The 21846-nt window shown below is 33.9% G+C and overlaps 2 protein-coding genes across 2 annotated transcripts; both read left to right on the forward strand.

Moving 5' to 3' along the window:
* The first annotated feature begins 10245 nt into the window (after window positions 1-10245).
* LOC105785604 (probable potassium transporter 17) lies at window positions 10246-14836 on the forward strand. The gene is made up of 8 exons (XM_012611716.2): window positions 10246-10605; window positions 10953-11172; window positions 11326-11568; window positions 11654-11704; window positions 11879-12139; window positions 12681-12733; window positions 12815-13184; window positions 13567-14836. The coding sequence occupies exons 1-8, from the start codon at window positions 10462-10464 to the stop codon at window positions 14415-14417; spliced, it is 2193 nt and encodes a 730-aa protein (XP_012467170.1). The 5' UTR covers window positions 10246-10461; the 3' UTR covers window positions 14418-14836.
* A 531-nt stretch (window positions 14837-15367) lies between these two features.
* Window positions 15368-18808, forward strand: LOC105785605 (transmembrane 9 superfamily member 2). Its single transcript, XM_012611718.2, has 7 exons — window positions 15368-15633; window positions 15820-15860; window positions 15957-16542; window positions 16637-16774; window positions 16904-17060; window positions 17163-17647; window positions 18292-18808. The coding sequence occupies exons 1-7, from the start codon at window positions 15476-15478 to the stop codon at window positions 18509-18511; spliced, it is 1785 nt and encodes a 594-aa protein (XP_012467172.1). The 5' UTR covers window positions 15368-15475; the 3' UTR covers window positions 18512-18808.
* Window positions 18809-21846: the final 3038 nt, after the last annotated feature.

Genomic DNA, 21846 nt, shown 5'->3' on the forward strand with positions numbered 1-21846 from the left:
CCAACCGATATCTTCTAAGCTTTGAAACGTGAAAAACATCATGTATTTTCTGTAATTACGCAGGCAAAGCTAAACGATATACAACTGGTCCTATTCTTTCCGTGATCTCATACAATCCAATAAATCGAGGACTTAGTTTTCTATTTCGACCAAATCTCAAAATTTTCTTCCAAGGAGAAACTTTAAGAAATACTTTATCGCCAACAGAATATTCAATGTTTCGACGTTTCAAATCTGCATATGATTTCTGTATGTCAAAAGCTACCTTCAATCTATCTCGAATTTTCTTAACAATGTCTTCTGCTTCTTGAATTAATTCAGACCCGATTATTCTTCTTTCACTCAGTTCCATCCAACAAACATGTGATCAACACCGATCTTATAAGGCTTCATACGGAGCCATTTGAATACTTGATTGGAAACTATTGTTGTATACAAATTCGGCCAAAGGTAAGAAATGCTCCCAACCTGATTCAAAATCAATAACACAAGTACGAAGCATGTCTTCCCAAATTTGAATAACATGCTCAAATTGTCCATCAGTTTGTGGGTGAAAAGTTGTGCTAAAATTAAGTCGTGTACCAAGAGATTCATGCAACTGTTTCCAAAATCTTGAAGTGAATTGCGGATCCATATCAAAAATTATCGACATAGGGACACCGTGCAATATCACGATTTCTTGAATATAAACTTCAGCAAGCTTTTGAAGTGACCAATCAGTCTTGACCGCAATGAAATGAGCTAATTTCGTAAGTCGATCAACAAGTACCCAAACAACATTTTTCTTACTTGTCGATAAAGGTAACCCTGTTACAAAATCCATTATAATACAATCCCATTTCCATTCAGGAATAAAAATAGGCTGAAGTAATCCAATGGGAATCTGATGTTCTGCCTTAACTCATTGACAAGTTAAACATTTAGCCACATACTCGACCACATCTCTTTTCATTCCTAGCCACCAATAAGATTCTCGTAGATCACGATACATTTTCGTTCTTCCAGGATGTAAAGCAAAAGGACAATCATGAGCTTAACGAAGTATCAACTCTTTTAATTCAGAAACATCTGGAACACAAATTCGGTTATGAAATCTCAAGCAATTATATTCATCAATGCTAAAATTTTCTAATATACCATTCTGAACCATTTCTCTTTTCTTCGCCAACTTGTCATCTTCTAACTACATTGACTTGATCCGTTCAAACATCACCGGTTTGATTTTCAATTCAGCCAATAAGCTTCCATCGTCATTAATACTAAGCTGAGCAAACATTGTCCATAATTCAATCATTGCTTTTCTACACAGCACATCAGCTACAACATTAGCCTTACCAGGGTGATAATCAATAACACAATCAAAATCTTTCAGAAGCTCCACCCGACGACGCTGTCTCAAATTTAACTCTTTTTAAGATAGAAGATATTTGAGACTCTTATGATCGGTATAGATATAACAGTTTTTACCGTACAGATAGTGTCTCCATATCTTTAGAGCAAAAACCACAGCAGCTAACTCTAAATCGTGTGTTGGATAATTACATTCATGCACTTTCAACTGACGAGACGCATAAGTAATCACTTTCCCGTCTTGCATCAAAACACAACCAAGATTGCTCGAAGAAGCATCACTATAAATGACAAATCTTTTCCCAATTCTGGTAAAGTCAAAATCGGTGCTTCAGTCAATATTCGCTTCAATTTTTCAAAACTTTCTTGACACTGATCGTCCCAAACGAACTGAACATTCTTATGTAGCAACTTTGTCATCGGCAAGGCTATCTTTAAAAATCCATTTACAAATCTTCGGTAATAACCAGCTAATCCAAGAAAACTATGAACCTTTAACACATTCCTTGGTGCTTTCCACTGAACAATTGCCTTGATCTTTTACGGATCAACTCTAATTTGATCTGCTGAGATATCATGACCCAAAATACAACCTCTGATAACCAAAATTCACACTTACTAAGCTTCACATATAACTGTTTCTCTCGTAACACTTGCAAAACAATTATAAGGTGTTGTTCATGCTCGGATTTAGATTTCGAATAGACCAAAATATCATCAATAAGAACTACCACAAATTTGTCGAAATACAGTTGGAAAATACGATTCATGAGATCAATAAATGCTGCCGGTAGCATTTGTCAATCCAAAAGGCATCACTAAGAATTCATAATGACCATATCGTGTACGAAATGCCATCTTCAGTACATCACTTTCTTTCAATTTCAACTAATAGTAACCTGATCTCAGATCAATATTTGAAAAGACAGAAGCTCATTTTAGTTGATCAAATAAGTCATCAATATGAGGTAGAAGGTATCAATTCTTAATCGTCAACTTATTTAATTACCAATAATTAATACAAAGCCACATCAAACTATCTTTCTTTTTGACAAAAAGGACTGGAGCTCCCCAAGGCGATACACTAGGGCATATAAAACCACGATCCAATAAGTCTTGCAATTATACTTTTAATTTTTCCAATTTCGTAGGTAACTATGATAGGGGGCATTGACACCAACGCTGTACCAGGAAACACTTCAATTGCAAACTCAACCTCCCGATCCGATAGTAATCCCGTTAATTCCTTGGGAAACACATCAAGGAATTCACAAACAGTTTAAATTTTACTGCACTGACTATCAACAAAACTCGAACTGGTAACATAGGCTAGAAAAACTTCACAACCTTAATGAAGAAATTTATTAGCTCGAATTGCTGAAATGATACGAGTTGAAACACTTGTTCGAATACCATTCACCTCAATCTTATCATTGCTTTCACTCTAAACAACAAACTACTTTTTACAGCAATCCAGAATCACCCCGTGCTCCGTAAGCCAATCCATTCCCAAAATCACATCAAAATCACCAAACGGTATTATCAACAAATCAACAGGGAAGGTTATATTCTGTTTCATTAACGGACATATCCTACACACCTGATCCACTAACACAGATTGTCCTAATGGACTAGACACCACTATCTATACTCTAGACGTCTCGGATTTTAAACTTTCTAACTCAACCAATTTAGTATTAACATATGAATGCGAAGATCCCGGATCTATCAAAGCATAAAGAGGTTCTGAATGTAATAAAAATATACTTGTCACAACATCATTAGCATCACCATCCTCACAAGTCCGCACAACATAAGCTCGAGCTGGCTTTCTGGCCTCCGACTGTTGAGTAATAGTATCATTCACCTTTCTAGCACCATCTCTCAAAAATGAACCACTTCGAATTGATCTGCGACCTCTAGAAGCATGCATAGATCTCTGAGAAGTAACGGGTGTAACATTCTCATTCTTCAGACAATCTCTAACAAAATGTTCTGTAGATCTATAGTGAAAACAACCTCGATTTAACTTTCAGCACTCACCATGGTGCTTTTTCCCACAATGCTCACAATTCAAAATATCAGTATCCCTAAATGGACCTCGCACACTACCCGTAGACACAGTCGGTTGTCTATCACGGTTTCTATCAGTTCTATCAGATTTAAAATTTGATCTTCAGGTACCATAGAATTCTTTTGATCTCTTCGGTAGTGGATTTGAACTCACAGCTCCAGGACGCTTTCCAACAATACGAGTATTCTCAGTTTTTTATCAAAACCTAGAGCTTGTTCTACCATTCTTGTTCGTTCAACTAAATCTGCAAACTCAGTGATTCTATGTGATACCAACTGTACTCTCAACTCATCGCGTAAGCCACGCAGATATTAATTGTAACTGTCAATTTCAGTCGGCACAAACTCAACAACACAACTACTAAGTAGCGAAAACTATCGTTCTTAATCAACCACAGACATTTCACCTTGTTTCAGCATAATCAACTCTCATTTTCTATCTTCAATATACAATTTACCCACATATTTCTTTTGAAATTCCTTTTGGAATAATTCCCAATTTACCTGATCTGGGGGTACATGACGTGTCACTGACTGCCACCAGGTAAACGCTTCTCCTTGTAGTAGAGAAATAGTACATATTAAACTTTCACGTAGGTTGCAATCAAATTGTTGCAAGATTCTCTTAGTAGATTCAATCCAAATTTCAGCTGCGGAAGGATCAACTTCTTTCAATCCCAAGAATTCAGTTGCACCATATTTACGTAATTCTTTAATCGGAGCTCGACGAATAGTAGGTGCAGATGTCGTAGTGGATATGGTTCCCGTCACTCACTAAAGAGCATCAGCAATAGCTTTGAGTAACTGTGAATCATCCCTTTCCCCAATATTACCTCGTTCAACATTAGGTTGTTGAGTACTAACTAGATTAACACTTGGTGTTGCCGATTAGGTTTCACCTAACTCATTAGAGACATCATCTCTGGTATACATCTCTTGATCAACATCATCATTATAATCAACCGAAACTTTCAACTATGAAACAAAAACAAATATATATCAACATCCAAATCCCGACTCAATTCGACTCAACTATAGCATGTACCTCTAGACTCAATTCCAAGCTTGATTTAGTCTGAGAATCGGCTAAACCTATAAAATTCTGATACCACTAATTGTAACACCCCTAACATATATCTGTCACCAAAATAAGGTTTCGAAGTATTACCGATGTTTACCGATCAAATAGACATAAATTTTAAACATTTCCTATCATATAATATTCAGATCTGAAACCAATTAAATTCATACACACTGTCCCTTATTTGAGCCCTTGAGGTCCAAAATATGTTTTAGAAACAAATCGAGACTAATTCGGAAACTCAAAATTTTTTTCGAAAAATATTAAAAATTTTCAAAGCTCCAGGGTTCACACAGTCGTGTGGTCAAGCCGTGTCACACCCGTGTCTTAGACCGTGTGGGCATTCGAAATAGGGACACACAACTGTGTCCCAGCCCATGTCTATACTCGTATAACTCTCTGACTTGGGTCACACAGCCAAGCAACACGCCCGTATGCCAGACTGTGTACCCTTTCGAAATAGCCTCCCACGCCCGTGTGTTAGCCGTGTGTCTCACATGGCCCAGTCACACGCCCATTTGTCTGGTCGTGTGAACTTAAAATGTACCTTAAACAACAAGTTTACGAATCCCTACAAGCTTGGACATTAATCAACTCAAAAATCATTTGTTTAACTATTTCAAATCACAATTAAACACATTCAAAACATGTTAAAACAATTATCCTAGGTGCCCAACCAATGTACCCTCATTGGTACCACAATTATATCATCAAAACAAATCATCAAAGCATCAATTTAATCCAAATTATAAACATACCAATTTCAATCCATTTTTGCCTAAATCATGAACACTTAAACATCAATTTAACATACCATAATAAGGCTTCAAACACAACACATACTTATAGATATATGCCAACCAATATTAAATTTATAATCTCATTTACAATCAATCCACAAAATAATTATTATTTAGACACCCTAGGTACATGCCGAAACATTTCAAAAGGATAAACACCACCGCGTTTGAGTTCGGGATCATTGTTGGATGTCGAATCAGCGATCAAAATTAAGTACCTAACCCGCGCAAGGAAAATAAAACCGTACGCTGAGTAAAACTAAGTGGTATTTCTATAATCCGAATATTTAAAGATAAGAAATTACAAATATACAATTGAAATATAAACACATATTAATAATTAAATATTACAACAACCATATCATATTTCATTTGTTTCACAAATATCTCAATTCTCATACTTGCTATATAAAGAGATTTTTACAATTTATTTCACATTTCATTATACACTTGCATTATCCATTCCATATTCATTTCATGAGTATATAACTCATATATTCCATAAATTTGCAACATATTTCACATTCTATTTTCAATTCACTATTTCACTTTCATTTCTCATATCATGCCATTTCAATATCAATTATAAAACTTTATTATTCATTTACCCCTATTAACACGACTCGAACTTGGACGAATATACGGATCCAACCAAAACACACCAGTTTGGCACCCAATGCCTCATCAGATAATTTGAAGTAATAATTTGACACCCAGTGTCTCATCGGCTAAATCGAAGTAAATTGGCACCCAGTGCCTCATCGAATAAATCCGAAGCAATAAATTGACACCCAGTGTCTCATCGACTCAAAGTTGAAAAAATCCCTGAACTCTTCCAATCCTATGGCATGCCATCTATATCTGACTCAACCCGATACAATTAATAGGGTTCCAATTCACTTTTCAAATACAACCAATATTTATTTCAATTCAAATAATCAATATATTTAATTTATATATACCAATTCAATCCATTGAATCAACTTAAATTCAATTCAATGACAAAGTGTCAAATAATCACCTCAACACTTACCATATGCATTAAATAAAAAATACAACAATTAATAACTAAGTTCGGATTATAGAAATACAAACCGAAAATTTCGAGCTATTCCTCGTCGACTTTATCTTTTCCCTTTTTAGTCGAGGATTCTAGTAAGACTTTAGCTCCAGAATTAAAACAATTAAAATTCATCAATACAACACAATTAAATTTTATATTGAATATTTCAATTTTTACTCAATGTTTGCCTAAATTCCAATTAGTCCCTAAACCGAGACTAACTTTTATTCTTCACATTTAATTATTTATTTTCATGCAAATTCCACTTTAGACTAAATTTGACTCCCTATTTGCACTTAAATCCATAAATTTCAAATTTTCACAATTTAGTTTCTATTTCTCAAAATTCACAATTTATTCTACAATTTAATCATTTGTCATTTCTAGCTTAAAAACCTATCAATTTAACCCCTAATTCTAAAATTATTCAACATAGACAACACTTAGAAACTCAATAATTTCTAAAATTTCGACATGGGTCGGGTAGTATTTAACACCGGGATTCCAAAAACATAAAAATTAAAAGAAAAAGGGACTAAATTAACTAACCAATTGAACTTGAAAACTTTGAAACCCCTAGCCTTCTCCTTCTCCTTTCTTTCTTTCCCCTTTTCTTTTTCTTTCTTTCTTCTTTCTGTTTCATTTCTATCTTTCTTTCTTTTTATTACTTATTTTATTATAAAATAATATATATACTTAATAATTAAGATTTAATATTATAATATTATAATATATATTTTAACTTTAAATTTTTATAATAATATGTACCTTATGCCGCCTCATTTTAAGATAATGACATAATTGTTTCTTTAGCCCCTTTAATTTTTCTTTAATCTATAATTCAAATTTCACACTTTATTCAATTTAGTCCTTTTACCTAATTACTCTTAATTCATGCAAATTCACTTAACCAAAACCTAATTAACAACACAACTAACTTCGTAAATATTTCTAATAAATATTTACGAGTCTGATTTACAAAAATAGAGTCCCGAAAATGCACTTTCTAACACCTGTAACTATTGGGTCGTTACAATTGGTGACGCAAACACCTTGGGGATCTTTGTTCTATCAAGGTGGGTCATCTTCCCAACATCCTATTAATAGACCGGAGGAGGAACGATGGCAACCAAGAATGCAAGGATCACACCTGACACCACTGCCATACCTCGTTGTATGATGCGTCCTATCCAATGTGCATCTTCCCCAAGGCCTTCTATTTTTTTTATCCACACCTTACGATACGAAGGTGTGTAGTTGAATTGGCTATGAATATTTGCAATTAAAACCGACATAGTAATCCTCAGATCTGCTTTCTCTATTGGTAGTATTATGCCTGCGATCATATTTGAATCCAACTTCAGATGATCCTGTAAAACACTTGCAACCACACGAGTATGTAAAACCCTAATTAATAAAACTCTAAAAACCCCGTGATACTTTACCAGATGCAACACACGTATGCAAACCGGTGAAATTTTTTATCATCCATAATCTCGTCCTCTTCTTAACAGAAGTCATGATTTTCCATGTGCATCTACCGTCTCGTATTGCACACTTAGCCTCGAACCTTTCAGATTTGGATTTAACCATGTGGAAGTTAACCCCGTTCTTGATGTTGTATCACTTCAATGCAGCGAGAAAACCATCTTTATTGGAAAATTCCCTACCAACTTCCAAATCACCCAAATCCAACAAAAGATTTGCATGGCCAGGCCTCATTTGTGGTAGTTCTGCAAACTCTAAGTCATCATTTGCCGATAGATCGATATTATGCATGTGGGCTAGAGGCGAGTATACTGTGAATCGTGGATCTTCTTCTTCATCTTCACCCCCTTCACCGTCTTCCGGTTCAGTTGGAACAAGTTCTGGTTCAGAAAATAATACAACTTCTGAACCGTCGACACTGGGCTCACGGGGTGGATCCACATCAGATTCATTACCATATTCATTCTCGGACTCACCAACATTTGTCATGTTGGAGGTCCTCTCGCTGGTGGATGTCATAGGGAGTACATAATCACTTTTCATGTATATGTCAGAATGTCCAAAATCACATGTCGAATGTCAACCACTGAAAGTTGTTGCCATTCCCTAGTAAGTATTCCCTACGTTCAACATCGACCCACTAAGGTTCATGTCCCATCCACTAACTGAGTGTCATGTAGGGGTCGTATATTCCGTTCTACCACCAAAACCTGATACTTCGGTGTTTTACTTCCTACGATTAAAATCTAAGGTCGAGACAAATGAATGTCTTCCCATCGATGATTCTGGGATATCATAATGGGAACTTTCTAACAAAGTGGTTAGACTATCGACATTTTTAACTGTTCTTGCCTCTCGAACAGGAAGAGATGTTAAAGTTTCAAGTCCTTCATTTGGCATTGAAAATTCCACATATAACTTAAGAAACGATGATCCACTATCGCTGTGCGTTTGCACCCTCGCCTCCAAGCCCTGAGCACCTTTGATATCGAATGCGTCATATTTCACGGGATCGATCGAAGCATAAAATCGATACTTAATAGACAATACTCTCATTGCCGTAGATCCAACGATTTTTCACCTAATTCTTTTTCGAAGTTTTAGCAACTCTATGTTCTGGTTAAAATCCAGTCGCGTTGTGTTATCTGATAAAAACCATGTCGTTCTCGATGTCCCGGACCTCACCATCGTAATAAATAATAACACTAATTTGTCCACTCATTTTTGACCAAATTTTTTTGTCGAGAGAAGTTCGAAACAGAAACATTATACAAAAAATATAATGCTTCAAATAAATATTAACACGAAAAATTAATGCTTATGCTTACTTTTTTTACAAATAGTATTGTTGCTCCAACTTATACCTTCCCTACGAACTTCTAATCTTTTGAACTTCTTCAAATTCTATTGCTCCGACTTATGCCATCAGAGGCTGAAATATGGGTCATTTATAGCCCAAGGAATAACATCCCACTCGTTTTTGTAAAAATGCCCTAGATAGTGAGGGTTGAAATTTGTAGAGAAAAAAATGCTCCAAGTAGGATGCACTATCAGTAACTGTATTGAAAAGGGCGTCCAGTTGGAAGCACTTTCAATGCTTTTGCTGACAGTGCATTCTGATTGGAGCATTTTTCAGAAATGTTTCAGATATCCTAGGGTTCTTGATATATTTTTTTAGAACTCATCTCGTCAAAATTATTTTTTCGAAACCCATCTTGTCAAAATTATTTTTTCAGAACCCTTGAACACTAAAAACCCTAAAAATAAAACCCAAAACCCTAATAATAAAATCATTTTTCTTAAAACCTTAATTAATAAACACTAAACCCTAATTGAAACCATAAACACTAATTTATTAAATCCTAAACCCTAATTAAAATACTAAACATTAATTTAATAAACTATAAACCCTAGTTAAACAATTAAAACCCTAAAAAAAGGGGAAAAAATGCGCTAACCTGGATGCGTTTTTCCTAGTCTGCGTCAACACGACGCATTTCTTGGTCGGGAAAAAGTATGAGTTAGACGCACTTTATTGGTCAGAGGGAAAAAAGCGCTGAGCTGGACGCACTTTACTAATTTCCCCCTAAATACGACACCAGCTGGGCGCGTTTTTGTAAAATTGACCCATTTCCGTAAATTTTAACAAAATTGGCCCATTTCTATTATTATTTTATAAAACTAGACTTTAAACCTGATATATTTATATTTATTTATATAGTTTTTGAGAATTTTTTAAATAATATAAAATTTTAAAACTTAATTTGTTTTAATGTTAATATTAAATTAATTAGAAAAAAATAATTTTTATAATTATAAATATTAAAATTTATATAAATTATGTAAAAACAAAAATCACAACATTGGCAATCCCTATAGACGCAACAACTTATGGACAATGTTACCGCCACGCAACTAACCCGTATGAACAAGAAGTGTACCGGAGGTAACTCCACGAACCCTGAACACGACATTCGTATACCCGTCCATATACACCTCACCAGCCAATGAGCCCTGGCCGTGGCCCTGTATCTTCTAAATATTGACTGTACTTACAGTTTCTGGTCTTAATACAACAAAAGCGCCAAAACAGGTTGTACATCGGTATGGATTTACAGTCGGGGGCGGCTGTCGCTCTACCCGAGCTTCTCATTGATTCTGCTTCTGGCACTAGTCATCACTTGGACTCTCTTCACTTCCCTCTCCACAATACCACCGATTCGGTAATGCTTCAATCCTCCGACAACAAGGTAGTTTTTCTTACCACTGCACATGTCTGTTACACGTTTATGCTATGTTCTTTCATGAGGGATTTCACTTGTTTCCAACTTTTGAGATTCTGGGTTTATACTTACGCTTTCATTTCACTTTGTTCTATCTTTCTCTATCGGTTTTGCTTTTTGTAGACTGTATATTGTTTTGCTTCCTTTTGTTTTAGATGTTTCAACCTGATTTCTTGTGAGTGTCTTTCATTTACAAATTCAGACATTTCTATTTTGAATTCTTTTGTAATATAGTTTTGATCTTTGGGTTTTGAAATCTAGTCGATTTGGAACCGGATTTATATATATTGACTTAATTCTTTTGAAATCCGGAGACTGGTAGATGGAGCAATCTGTTACTTGCATATAAGACTCTAGGAGTTGTATTTGGAGGGCTTGTGACATCCCCATTATATGTATATCCATCAATGCATTTAAATTCTCCAACGGAAGACGACTACTTGGGAATCTATAGCATCATGTTTTGGACTCTTACTCTCATTGGGGTTGTCAAGTATGCCTGTATAGCTCTTAAGGCTGATGATCAGGGTGAAGGTATGTAACACTGTTGTGTAGTTAACTTTTAGAATCTCTGTGATAGTGCGTATGCTTATTGAATCATAATTTTCGTAAGCTATTACTCAATTTGCATTGATGGAAGCTGGACATGAATATTTTTCACTTAGCCAAAAATCTGATTGGATGCAGGTGGAACATTTGCCTTGTATTCCTTACTCTGTAGAAATATGAATATTGGAATCCTTTCTTCAAAAAGTTCAGATGTAAACTCCAGTCAATCACGTTGTGTATTTAATGAGGACAACAAACAGAAAAGCAGACTTGGCAAAGTTTTTGAAACAAGTATGGTTGCCAGAAGGGCGTTGCTTTTCATTGCTATGTTAGGTACATGTATGCTAATCGGTGATGGTATTCTTACTCCTTCAATCTCAGGTTTGTTTCCAGAATTATTTCTTTATTCCTGTTTTCTTCATCAGTATTTGAGTCTGTCATACATGACATGCAAATATTTTGACAGTGTTGTCTGCAATGGATGGACTAAGAGCACCGTTCCCTTCTATCTCCAAATGTAAGTATATGAAGCTTTCAAACTCGGGAGTGTTAATGTCTTCTGTTCTCAAATAAATTCTTCCTGTACTGGTGCGTTTACTCATGAGTAGATAGTTTTATGATTTTCTTATTAATTTATATGTGAGCAATCATCCTCCTTTAGCTTTACAAGTTGCTGATCTGTGAATTGCAGCTTTAGTAGAAGCTCTTTCTGCAGTGGTTCTTTTTATTCTGTTCCTGCTGCAGAAATTTGGAACTTCTCGAGTGAGTTTTTTGTTTTCCCCTATCATGGGTGCATGGACCTTGAGCACTCCACTTGTTGGAATTTATAGCATTATACATCACTACCCCAACATATTCAAGGCTTTATCACCATACTACATTTTCCATTTCTTTTGGAGAAATGGAAAAGAAGGCTGGTTGATGCTTGGCGGTACCATCCTCTGTATCACAGGTAATTTTTTTTTATACTTAAGTTATATATCATCATTGGTAAATAAGTTACAGGATTGTTTCTACCGCATATGTTAACTTGAACAAGATTTACCAATATTCGAGCATCGCAAACACAAACCGCTATCTGCACATTGGTATATTACGTTTATAAACCTTTAATATATATTTTCAAGAAAATTCAAAAAGACAATAAGGAGAAAATATAGCTAGGGAGACAGCAACTAGATGTCAATGCTGATTTGATGTGCTAGGCTTTCTTGTAATAACATGTAAAGGCTTTCGGTTGTCCAGAAGGTGTCCCAGGGATGCTTAGGATAATAGGTGTATACACGAGTAGAAACTAAAGTTTGATGGTAGGAAATGCATTGCGTTAGTTACATAGATTAGTTCTTCAGTTGCAATAGCAACGGCTTTAATCTTCGACTGAAAGTTTGTTGGATCCTGAAGTGCGTACATTTTTTTGCATCATTTAAGATAATTTTCTTTGTACAGCTTAAAACTGATTTCAGTACCCTTATCTGTTTTAAAATATCATATAGGTTCTGAAGCATTGTTTGCTGACCTGGGTCATTTTAACAGAAGTTCCATTCAGGTAAATTACGTGTATAACTTGTATCACCTCTTAGGCTTCCTTTTCTGCGTCTGAAATGGCTTTCTCACTCCTTCCCCACAGATAGCTTTCTTATTTACAATCTACCCGTCATTAATTTTAACGTATGCGGGACAAACAGCGTATTTGATCAAGAATCCAAATGATCATATGGATGGATTTTACAAGTTCATACCAAAATCAATTTACTGGCCAATCTTTATCATAGCCACGTCGGCTGCAGTTGTGGCAAGCCAATCACTTATATCAGCTACCTTCTCTGTCATCAAGCAGTCTGTTGTACTGGATTACTTTCCTCGGGTCAAAGTGGTGCACACGTCTTCCAACAAAGAGGGAGAAGTCTACTCCCCAGAAGTCAATTACATCCTTATGGTTTTCTGTATTGCAGTTATACTTATATTCGGAGATGGACAAGATATCGGCAATGCTTTTGGTATGGTAAAATTCAGCATTTTGCACTCAGCGTCTATTATTATTGCTTAATATTTTAACAAATCTCATGATGTTTGCTGGTACCTTATAGCATCTCATCTCAGCAGTACCATATAATGTTGAAAATTAGAGGGTAATGACTAATTAAATGGAAGCATTGTTGTTATTTTCACCAGAAATGGTGTTTCTAACATCATCTTGATATTATTAGCTTTTAACCTAAGAAGCATCAAAACCACATTAAAACTGAAAAATGGAAGAAAACTGGTCTCGCTTATTCCTGTTCTATTATGAATGCATCTTTTCATTTTAATTTTTTCTGGTTAAGCAAACTATTAAATGTTTTCTTACAGTCCTGCTAATTTATAAAATCTTGCTTTCAGGTGTTGTTGTTAGTCTCGTCATGCTCATAACAACTATATTGTTGACACTGGTCATGATCATTATATGGAGAACACCGTCATTGTTAGTTGCATTGTACTTCATCATCTTTTTTATGATGGAAGGTGTATACGTTAGTGCAGTTCTGACCAAAATTCCTGAAGGTGGATGGATTCCATTTGCCATATCTTTTATACTTTCCTTCATTATGTTTGGTTGGTACTACGGGAGACAGAGGAAGATACAGTATGAACTAACTCACAAGATTGACTTGGGAAGACTTGGAATGCTGTTATCTGACCCGAGTGTGCAAAGGGTTCCCGGATTGTGCTTCTTTTACACTAAAATACAAAACGGATTGACTCCCATCCTAGGACATTATACGAAAAACATGAGATCGCTTCACAAGGTCACTATTTTTACAACACTTAGATATTTACTGGTTCCTAAAGTTTCTCCACATGAGAGGATTGTGGTGAAAAAGTTAGGCCTTAGAGGAGTTTATGCATGTGTGATTCAATATGGTTATGCTGATTCCCTAAACCTTGAAGGAGACAACTTTGTTAGTCAAGTTTTGGATAGCTTGCAAGAGCATATAGAAAACTGCTCCAGTTTACCATCCGATCATATGCCAGTTCAAGAGGAGATTTCAGAACTGTGCGAGGCAAAAACGGCAGGCGTAATTCATGTTCGAGGAAAAGCAAGGTTTCACATAGGCAAGAGCACCAGCTTCTTTGACAGATTCATGCTTGCCTTCTACGAAGTGTTGCACAAAAACTGTAGGCCTGCACTGCCTGCTCTTGGGGTGCCGCTGCCGCAGTGTCTGGAGGTTGGGATGTTTTACGAAGCTTGAATAGATGATTGTAACAGGCACATCAAGTACCAAGTTCACTTCCACGGAAAAAGAAGAAAAAAATTGAAGTATATGTTGAAGCTTTACAGCCAAGCCATGTCAGATTGTGAGTTGATTCATCCCATTTTTCACGACTTGTTCCATGGTTAGATAGTGTTATTAGTCCTTGGACTATGCATAAATGTTGATTTAGTCATTGTGCTTTAATTTAGTTGATTTTAGTTCCTATTTCAAAATTTGAAAATTTAGCTTAGACTAAACAGTAACTGTTAAATTCAATAGCAGCCTCGATATGAAGTACTCCTTGTTTGTGACGACCTCCATGGTGTTAGTATGCTAACAATGGTTATTGTATAACTGTTTGTAGTCTCGTCTTTTCGTGTAAAAAAATCATCACATAACGATACTGTTTCTCCAAACCCAAAGAGGCAAAACTACCTTAGGTGATGGGCTTTACACGGATTTTAATAGGTTAAATTATGTTGTTAGTTTTTGTATTCTGACAAATTTTGAAATTTGATTACTATACTTTAAAAGTTACAAATTAAGTCCCACTTTTTTAATTAAAATTATAAGTATTTTCGGTTAAAAGTTGTCACTAAGTTTCCCTAATGTAATGTGACATATAATTGATGGAAAATATACATGTTATATTGGCAAATTTTAACTGAAGTTACTAATGAAGATAATGACTAAACTAGAATTCATAAATTGAAAAAGTAAAAGGATTGAATTTTTAACTTTCTAAGTACAAGGACTAAATCTCAAAATTAGTCAAAGTATAGAGACTAACATTACACTTTAACCATTCTAATATCATCTAATTTTTCTATTGTAAATATTATCTAATTTTGCTTATCTAGATAAAAATAATTTAATATTATTTACAAAGAAAAGAGGAAATGCTATATATCTCCGTATATGATATGTGATGTGATATACCCACTTCTTGTTTCTCTCTCTCTCTCTCTTTTTCTCATCATATATATATTGCGTTGCAGAATTTCACAAATCCTATCACACGTCTTCCTTTTTCTCTCATTATTATCCGACCCAAAATGAGAAACTTTGGCAACTCTACGGCGTTTGTAATCCTCGGAGTTTTTATCCTCTCTTGTGTTTCCCATGTTAGATCCGACGCCTCCGACCACCGTTACAAAGAAGGTGACCCTGTCCCTCTCTACGCCAACAAGGTCGGCCCTTTCCACAACCCCAGGTGGTAACCCTTTTATTTCCTTCCTTCATTACTAGATCTGATTGTTACTCGTCTTTACAATTCAATGCCTTCATTCCATACCCACCTTTGGAACATTCAAGATCCAATCTCATTATATTTACAACTTTTTATTTTTTTGGATGGGGGGTTTATTCTTAAAATTTTTGTTTGTTTGTTTGTTTCCAGTGAAACCTATCGCTACTTTGATCTGCCCTTCTGTTCTCCAGGTTCTTTCTTTTTCTGTTGTTTTTATTTTTAAATTAGATCTTAAGCAATTCAATTTAGATTTAATAAATGGTGTTGGTTTTTGGAATGGAATTTAGATCATGTAAAGGAGAAGAAAGAAGCATTAGGTGAGGTATTGAATGGAGATCGACTCGTGAGTGCTCCTTATAAACTGAATTTTAGAGAGGAAAAAGATTCTTCCGTTGTTTGTAAGAAGAAACTTTCTAAGGATGAGGTTGTCTTTTTCCGAAAGGCGGTTGAAAAAGATTATTATTTCCAAATGTACTATGATGATTTGCCTATCTGGGGTTTTATTGGTAAAGTTGATAAGGAAGGAAAAGCTGATCCCAGTGAGTACAAGTATTACCTTTACAAGCATATCCAGTTTGATGTACTCTATAACAAGGACCGTGTTATTGAGATCAGCGCAAGGATGGATCCACATTTGCTCGTGGACTTGACTGAGGATAAGGAAGTTGATGCTGAGTTTATGTACACTGTGAAATGGAAGGAAACCGGTACTCCTTTTGAGAAGAGGATGGAGAGATATTCCATGTCTTCTTCTTTGCCGCATCATTTAGAGATTCATTGGTTTTCAATTATCAACTCTTGTGTGACAGTTCTCCTTTTGACGGGTTTCCTTGCAACAATTCTCATGCGGGTCTTGAAGAATGATTTCATTAAGTGAGATCTGTTATATCTTTCCTTATTTGGATATAATTCTCTTACTTTTATTTCTTTCATTTGGTTGCTATAAATATTTGATTTTTTATAACAGGTACGGTCAAGATGAAGAAGCAGCTGATGATCAAGAAGAGACTGGATGGAAGTATATTCATGGAGACGTATTCCGTTTCCCAAAGTACAAATCTCTCTTTGCTGCTGCTCTCGGATCTGGAACACAGCTGTTCACTTTGTAAGGATTCCACGTGTTTTGTATTTTTGTTTCTTTCAGATTTGTGAAGTGACATTTAATGCATTCCTAAATCTATGTCAATAGTTGATGTCCCTCTCTTATTTCTTTGAAACTTTGTATGCCTATCAGAACGGTCTTCATTTTTATGCTTGCACTGGTTGGTGTCTTTTATCCATACAACCGAGGAGCTCTATTTACTGCCCTGGTGGTAATTTATGCCCTCACGTCAGGGATTGCAGGCTACGTAGCAACTTCTTTCTACTGTCAGCTTGAAGGGACAAACTGGGTATGTCTAGATGGTTTTTTAGCATGAAATGTTAATGTGGTGTTTCTAAAATTTATGGTTCTAAGTGGTCTAATTTGTTTACATGATTTCTCTGATAAACAGGTTAGAAATCTGTTATTGACTGGCTGCCTTTTCTGTGGGCCCTTGTTTCTTACATTCTGCTTCCTTAACACAGTTGCCATTGCATACAGTGCAACTGCAGCACTGCCTTTTGGAACTATTGTAGTAATAGTCCTCATATGGACACTCGTGACATCTCCATTGCTTGTTCTGGGTGGTATTGCTGGCAAAAATAGCAGGGCCGAGTTCCAAGCTCCTTGCCGCACCACGAAGTATCCTCGAGAAATTCCACCATTGCCTTGGTACAGGAGTGCCATTCCTCAGATGGCAATGGCTGGATTTCTTCCATTTAGTGCTATTTACATTGAACTTTACTACATATTCGCCAGTGTTTGGGGCCACAGGATCTATACTATATACAGCATCTTGTTTATTGTATTCATAATCCTTCTGATTGTCACAGCTTTTATAACTGTGGCTTTGACATATTTCCAACTTGCTGCTGAAGATCATGAATGGTGGTGGAGGTACATAAACTCTATTTTTGTATTCATCTCTCCGATGCTTTTTGCTTTGCTATTTTGAAATATTATAAAAAGTGCAATTTCATATTATATCTAATCTCTCTTCTACTGCTCTCCCTGTTTGTGGTTCATGACAAGTAATTTGCACACCAATTAGCATTTTCCTGAGACTTTCTCAGCTTCTGTTCATTTAGCACGGATAAAAAGTCGAAGAGAAGCAAAGCACCAAGTCCCTTTATGCTTTGTTATGGAAAATTTGTTAACCAAATGGTTAAGTTCATAATTACTTTCCTACTTTGTAGCTCAACCTTTAGATTAATGAATCTTCCATCCTCACTTGTGTCCTTAATACCTATCAGAGCCTTAATTCTGTTATAGTTTTTTATGGCACTGGTTTATCTGCAGGTAGATAGTATGTATTTCTGGTAGATTTAAAGAGTATTTTACCTTGTTTTCCAATTCTCAGTAACTAAAGTTAGCATGAATTGTTCATCAGCCTAGTTGTATCATGGTTTTGGTTGATCGGTTCTTTTCGTTTGTTTGACCTGTTGGATTACAAAGTTTAATGTTTTAGTTGAAAATTTAGTGGAAGCTGTCGGTTTTCAGTCTGCTTTATTTAATGATACCCTGCTCTTAATTTGTAACAGGTCTTTCCTCTGTGGTGGATCAACTGGTCTCTTTATCTATGCCTACTGCTTGTATTATTACTATGCACGATCAGATATGTCTGGTTTTATGCAAACCTCGTTCTTCTTTGGTTACATGGCATGCATCTGCTACGGATTCTTCCTCTTGCTGGGGACGGTGGGTTTCCGTGCCTCGCTATTCTTTGTGCGTCACATATACAGGTCTATCAAGTGTGAGTAGGGGTTTTAGTTGTCCCTTGCCCTTTCCCAGCAATTCTGTCAGAGAAAAAAAATCTATGGTTTTTGTTAGAAAATTAACTGGAAGATTGAATGTCAAGTAACAAATGAGGCATGCTTTGACTATGCTTAATGGAGATCTACGAAATCATTGTGTTTATTAATATTTGGACTGTACGTAAAGATGTTGACAGATTTGTGTAGGTTGCTGTTACTTTAATACCTCTTTGGCTCTTTTCAACCAACCAAAGATCTTTCCTGTCCCTTTACGTGATGCAGAAATCCAGTTTTCTTTAACCAACTAGTTTTTATTATTATTATTATTATTATTATTATTATTATTATTTGGGCTCAATAAATAGGTTAATTATTCTGTTCACTTTCAATGGACTAAAAAAAGCTCTATAAGCAGATTTAAGATGATGTTAAATGTCTTTTTAATTATTATTTTATTATACTTTAAAATAAATGGCATCAATTTATTCTCGCTGGTAAAGGTTGTGAAAATAGTGATTTCTTAAATTTAATAAAGTGTAGTTAAAATGTTCCGTTTATACATGTTAGAATTAAAAATAATAATTTAAATGATATTTAAATAAATACATAAAATATAAATTTTAATTAGTTTTAGAAATTGTTTGTGAAATCTAAGTTAAATATTTAAAAGCATGTGAAATATTCAAATTATAAACAAATATAATTTTTTAGTTTTAAATATATAATATTATATTAAAAATTTTATCACACACTTGTAGAAACCACATATTTAGAGGATAGAAATGTATTTGAAAATAATATATAATTGATAGAAGTAATAAAGTGTGTATAATAAAATAAAATGTATAAAAATATCGAAATAAATTTTTAGCTAAGTGGTAAATTAAAAGTTTTACTAATATAATTTGTTTAGGTTTAAATTTTACCATATTTTTATTGGATTTTTAAAATAAAATAGTAAAGTACACTCGAATAATATAACTTATTTTAATTACGGAATGTCATTTTTGTAATTTCCCTAATTGAGTTGGTGACTCGGTTGAGAGTGACACCAACTCAGTTAGGAGCTTAAATAACAATATCAATTTGTAAATTCAAATATATAATATTCTATAATATTAGATATATAAAATAATTGTGTATTTATTTAATTATAAATTTCATCTCTTTATCTATAATTTAAAATATATATAAAAGCACAAGTTTAGAAAAAAATTTTGAATTGACAAAGATACCTTTTATTGTTAACTATATATAACATTAAAAAATTTATTGATATTATTATGTGATAATAGTAAAAGTAATACTTATTAATATGAAATTAATTAATTTGGTCATATCTTTTACTTCACATAAAAATAACATAATATATTATTAATCAATAAAATTATAAATCTATAAAATCGTTGAATACAATTAGATAAATTAAAAATAATAAAACACAAATATTAATTGAATAAATATGCTTTTATATGTAAATATGTTTTTTTTAAAATGATAATAATTAGTCAGGTTAGAATAAATTCTTTTTATAAATAATAAAATTAAATCTATAAATATGATTTTATTTTGAATATGATAATATTTATTTTACTAATAATGTTTCAATTAAATCTTGAATATAAAACTAATAGATAAGTTGTTTGTTTATAACAAATTATTAATAATTACAAATATTTTATTAATGTTACAAAATAAAGAGAGATGAAGATAATAAAGAACAAATAAAATATGAAAATAATAGAGAATGTATTTTATTGATCAAAAGGAATGATTACAATGCTTCATCGAGTTTCTATTTATAGGCATAAGAAGTATAAAAGAACTAGAGATCTAATTCTATTAACTATTATAATTTAAAGTACATTGAAACTTTATCTTGATCATGATGGAAATCCATTTAATAAGATATTCATAACACTCCCCATTGGATGTCCATTGGTAGATAATGTGCCTCATTAAAACCTTATTAGGAAAAACCATATGGAATAAAAACCTAATGAAGGAAAAAGAGTACACAATTTATAATACGCATAATATGTGCCTCATTAAAAACCTTACCAAGAAAATCCAATGAGACAAAACCTTGGTTAAGGGAAAAAGAGTGCAACGCGTATTTACTCTCCCTAATGAAAACATCACATATTTTCTCATATTCTACGTATTCAATCTTGAATACTAGTTTTTCAAATGACTATTTGAATGTATTTGCTAAGCATTTTCTTTTAAAAGTCATGAGCGAGGGAAATTTGGGGAAATATATTTTGATCTCTTTAGGAGATTCAACAATAATCATAACAAACTTTAATCATGATTCTTTTATAAAAACACAAATAGGTATTTTAGATCATTTTATGATCTTCCTTCAACTACTATTCACTAAGTCAAATTTACCACATATGTTTAAATTATTTCAATTCATATAAATGAACAATTTCTAGAATTTTAATATGCTTCTAGCACCCTAAATCCTTCAAGGATTTTAATATAAACATTACTATATAGTGATTCATAAAGGTTGTAACAATAACCATTAGATGCAAGTTAAATCTTTTATGAATTGTCAATTTAATAATATATCTAAAGGTTATTGCATCCACCGCAAAAGAATATTATATCTTTTCATAATCAATGCCGGGACTTAGCCAAAAACTTCATATTTTTATTCCGCTTTTGCAAAACTATTTCAATTGCATCTTCATTGGTTTTATACCTTTATATATTTGGACTACTAGTCCAAAAACTTCAGTAATTTAATTGTACTTGAGTTGGGTCTTTCTATTTTGATCAATTTATTCTATATCTATATTTCTCAATAGGTTAATTCAAGATCTTCCTTTTATTTCATTATTTCAATAATAATATTGCATGCAAAATCATTGTCGACCACTTTTATTATTCGGTTCCACATTTTCTCGAATTGACATAACTTATCGAGATATCTTATTTTCATTATTTTAAAATTCAGTTTTAGGTACCTGAATCTCTTCTGAAGTTTTACTTATTAGTTATGTCTTGGGTCTCTTCTGGAGCACCCGCCTCCACAATATGACCATCTCGAAGAATTTTCATCTTTGGAACCGATCAATCTATTATTTATTCTAACTAATTGTCCTACTGGGACTTTGATTCAAATTAAAATATTAGATGGTATATAACACTTGTTTATTCTCATTAAGTTTGTAAATACATTTAGAAGTTAACTTGTAATGAGTTATCCTTATTGAACTTCTGGTTCAAATTACTCTCCCCCTAACTCATTACAAGTTATCATTTATCTCCCCCTTATGTTGGGAAAACTATCGAATCCAAATTGTAATCACAAATCATGTCATAATTGAA

Source organism: Gossypium raimondii, chromosome 1 (assembly GCF_025698545.1).
Source record: "Gossypium raimondii isolate GPD5lz chromosome 1, ASM2569854v1, whole genome shotgun sequence".
Taxonomy (NCBI): Eukaryota; Viridiplantae; Streptophyta; class Magnoliopsida; order Malvales; family Malvaceae; genus Gossypium; species Gossypium raimondii.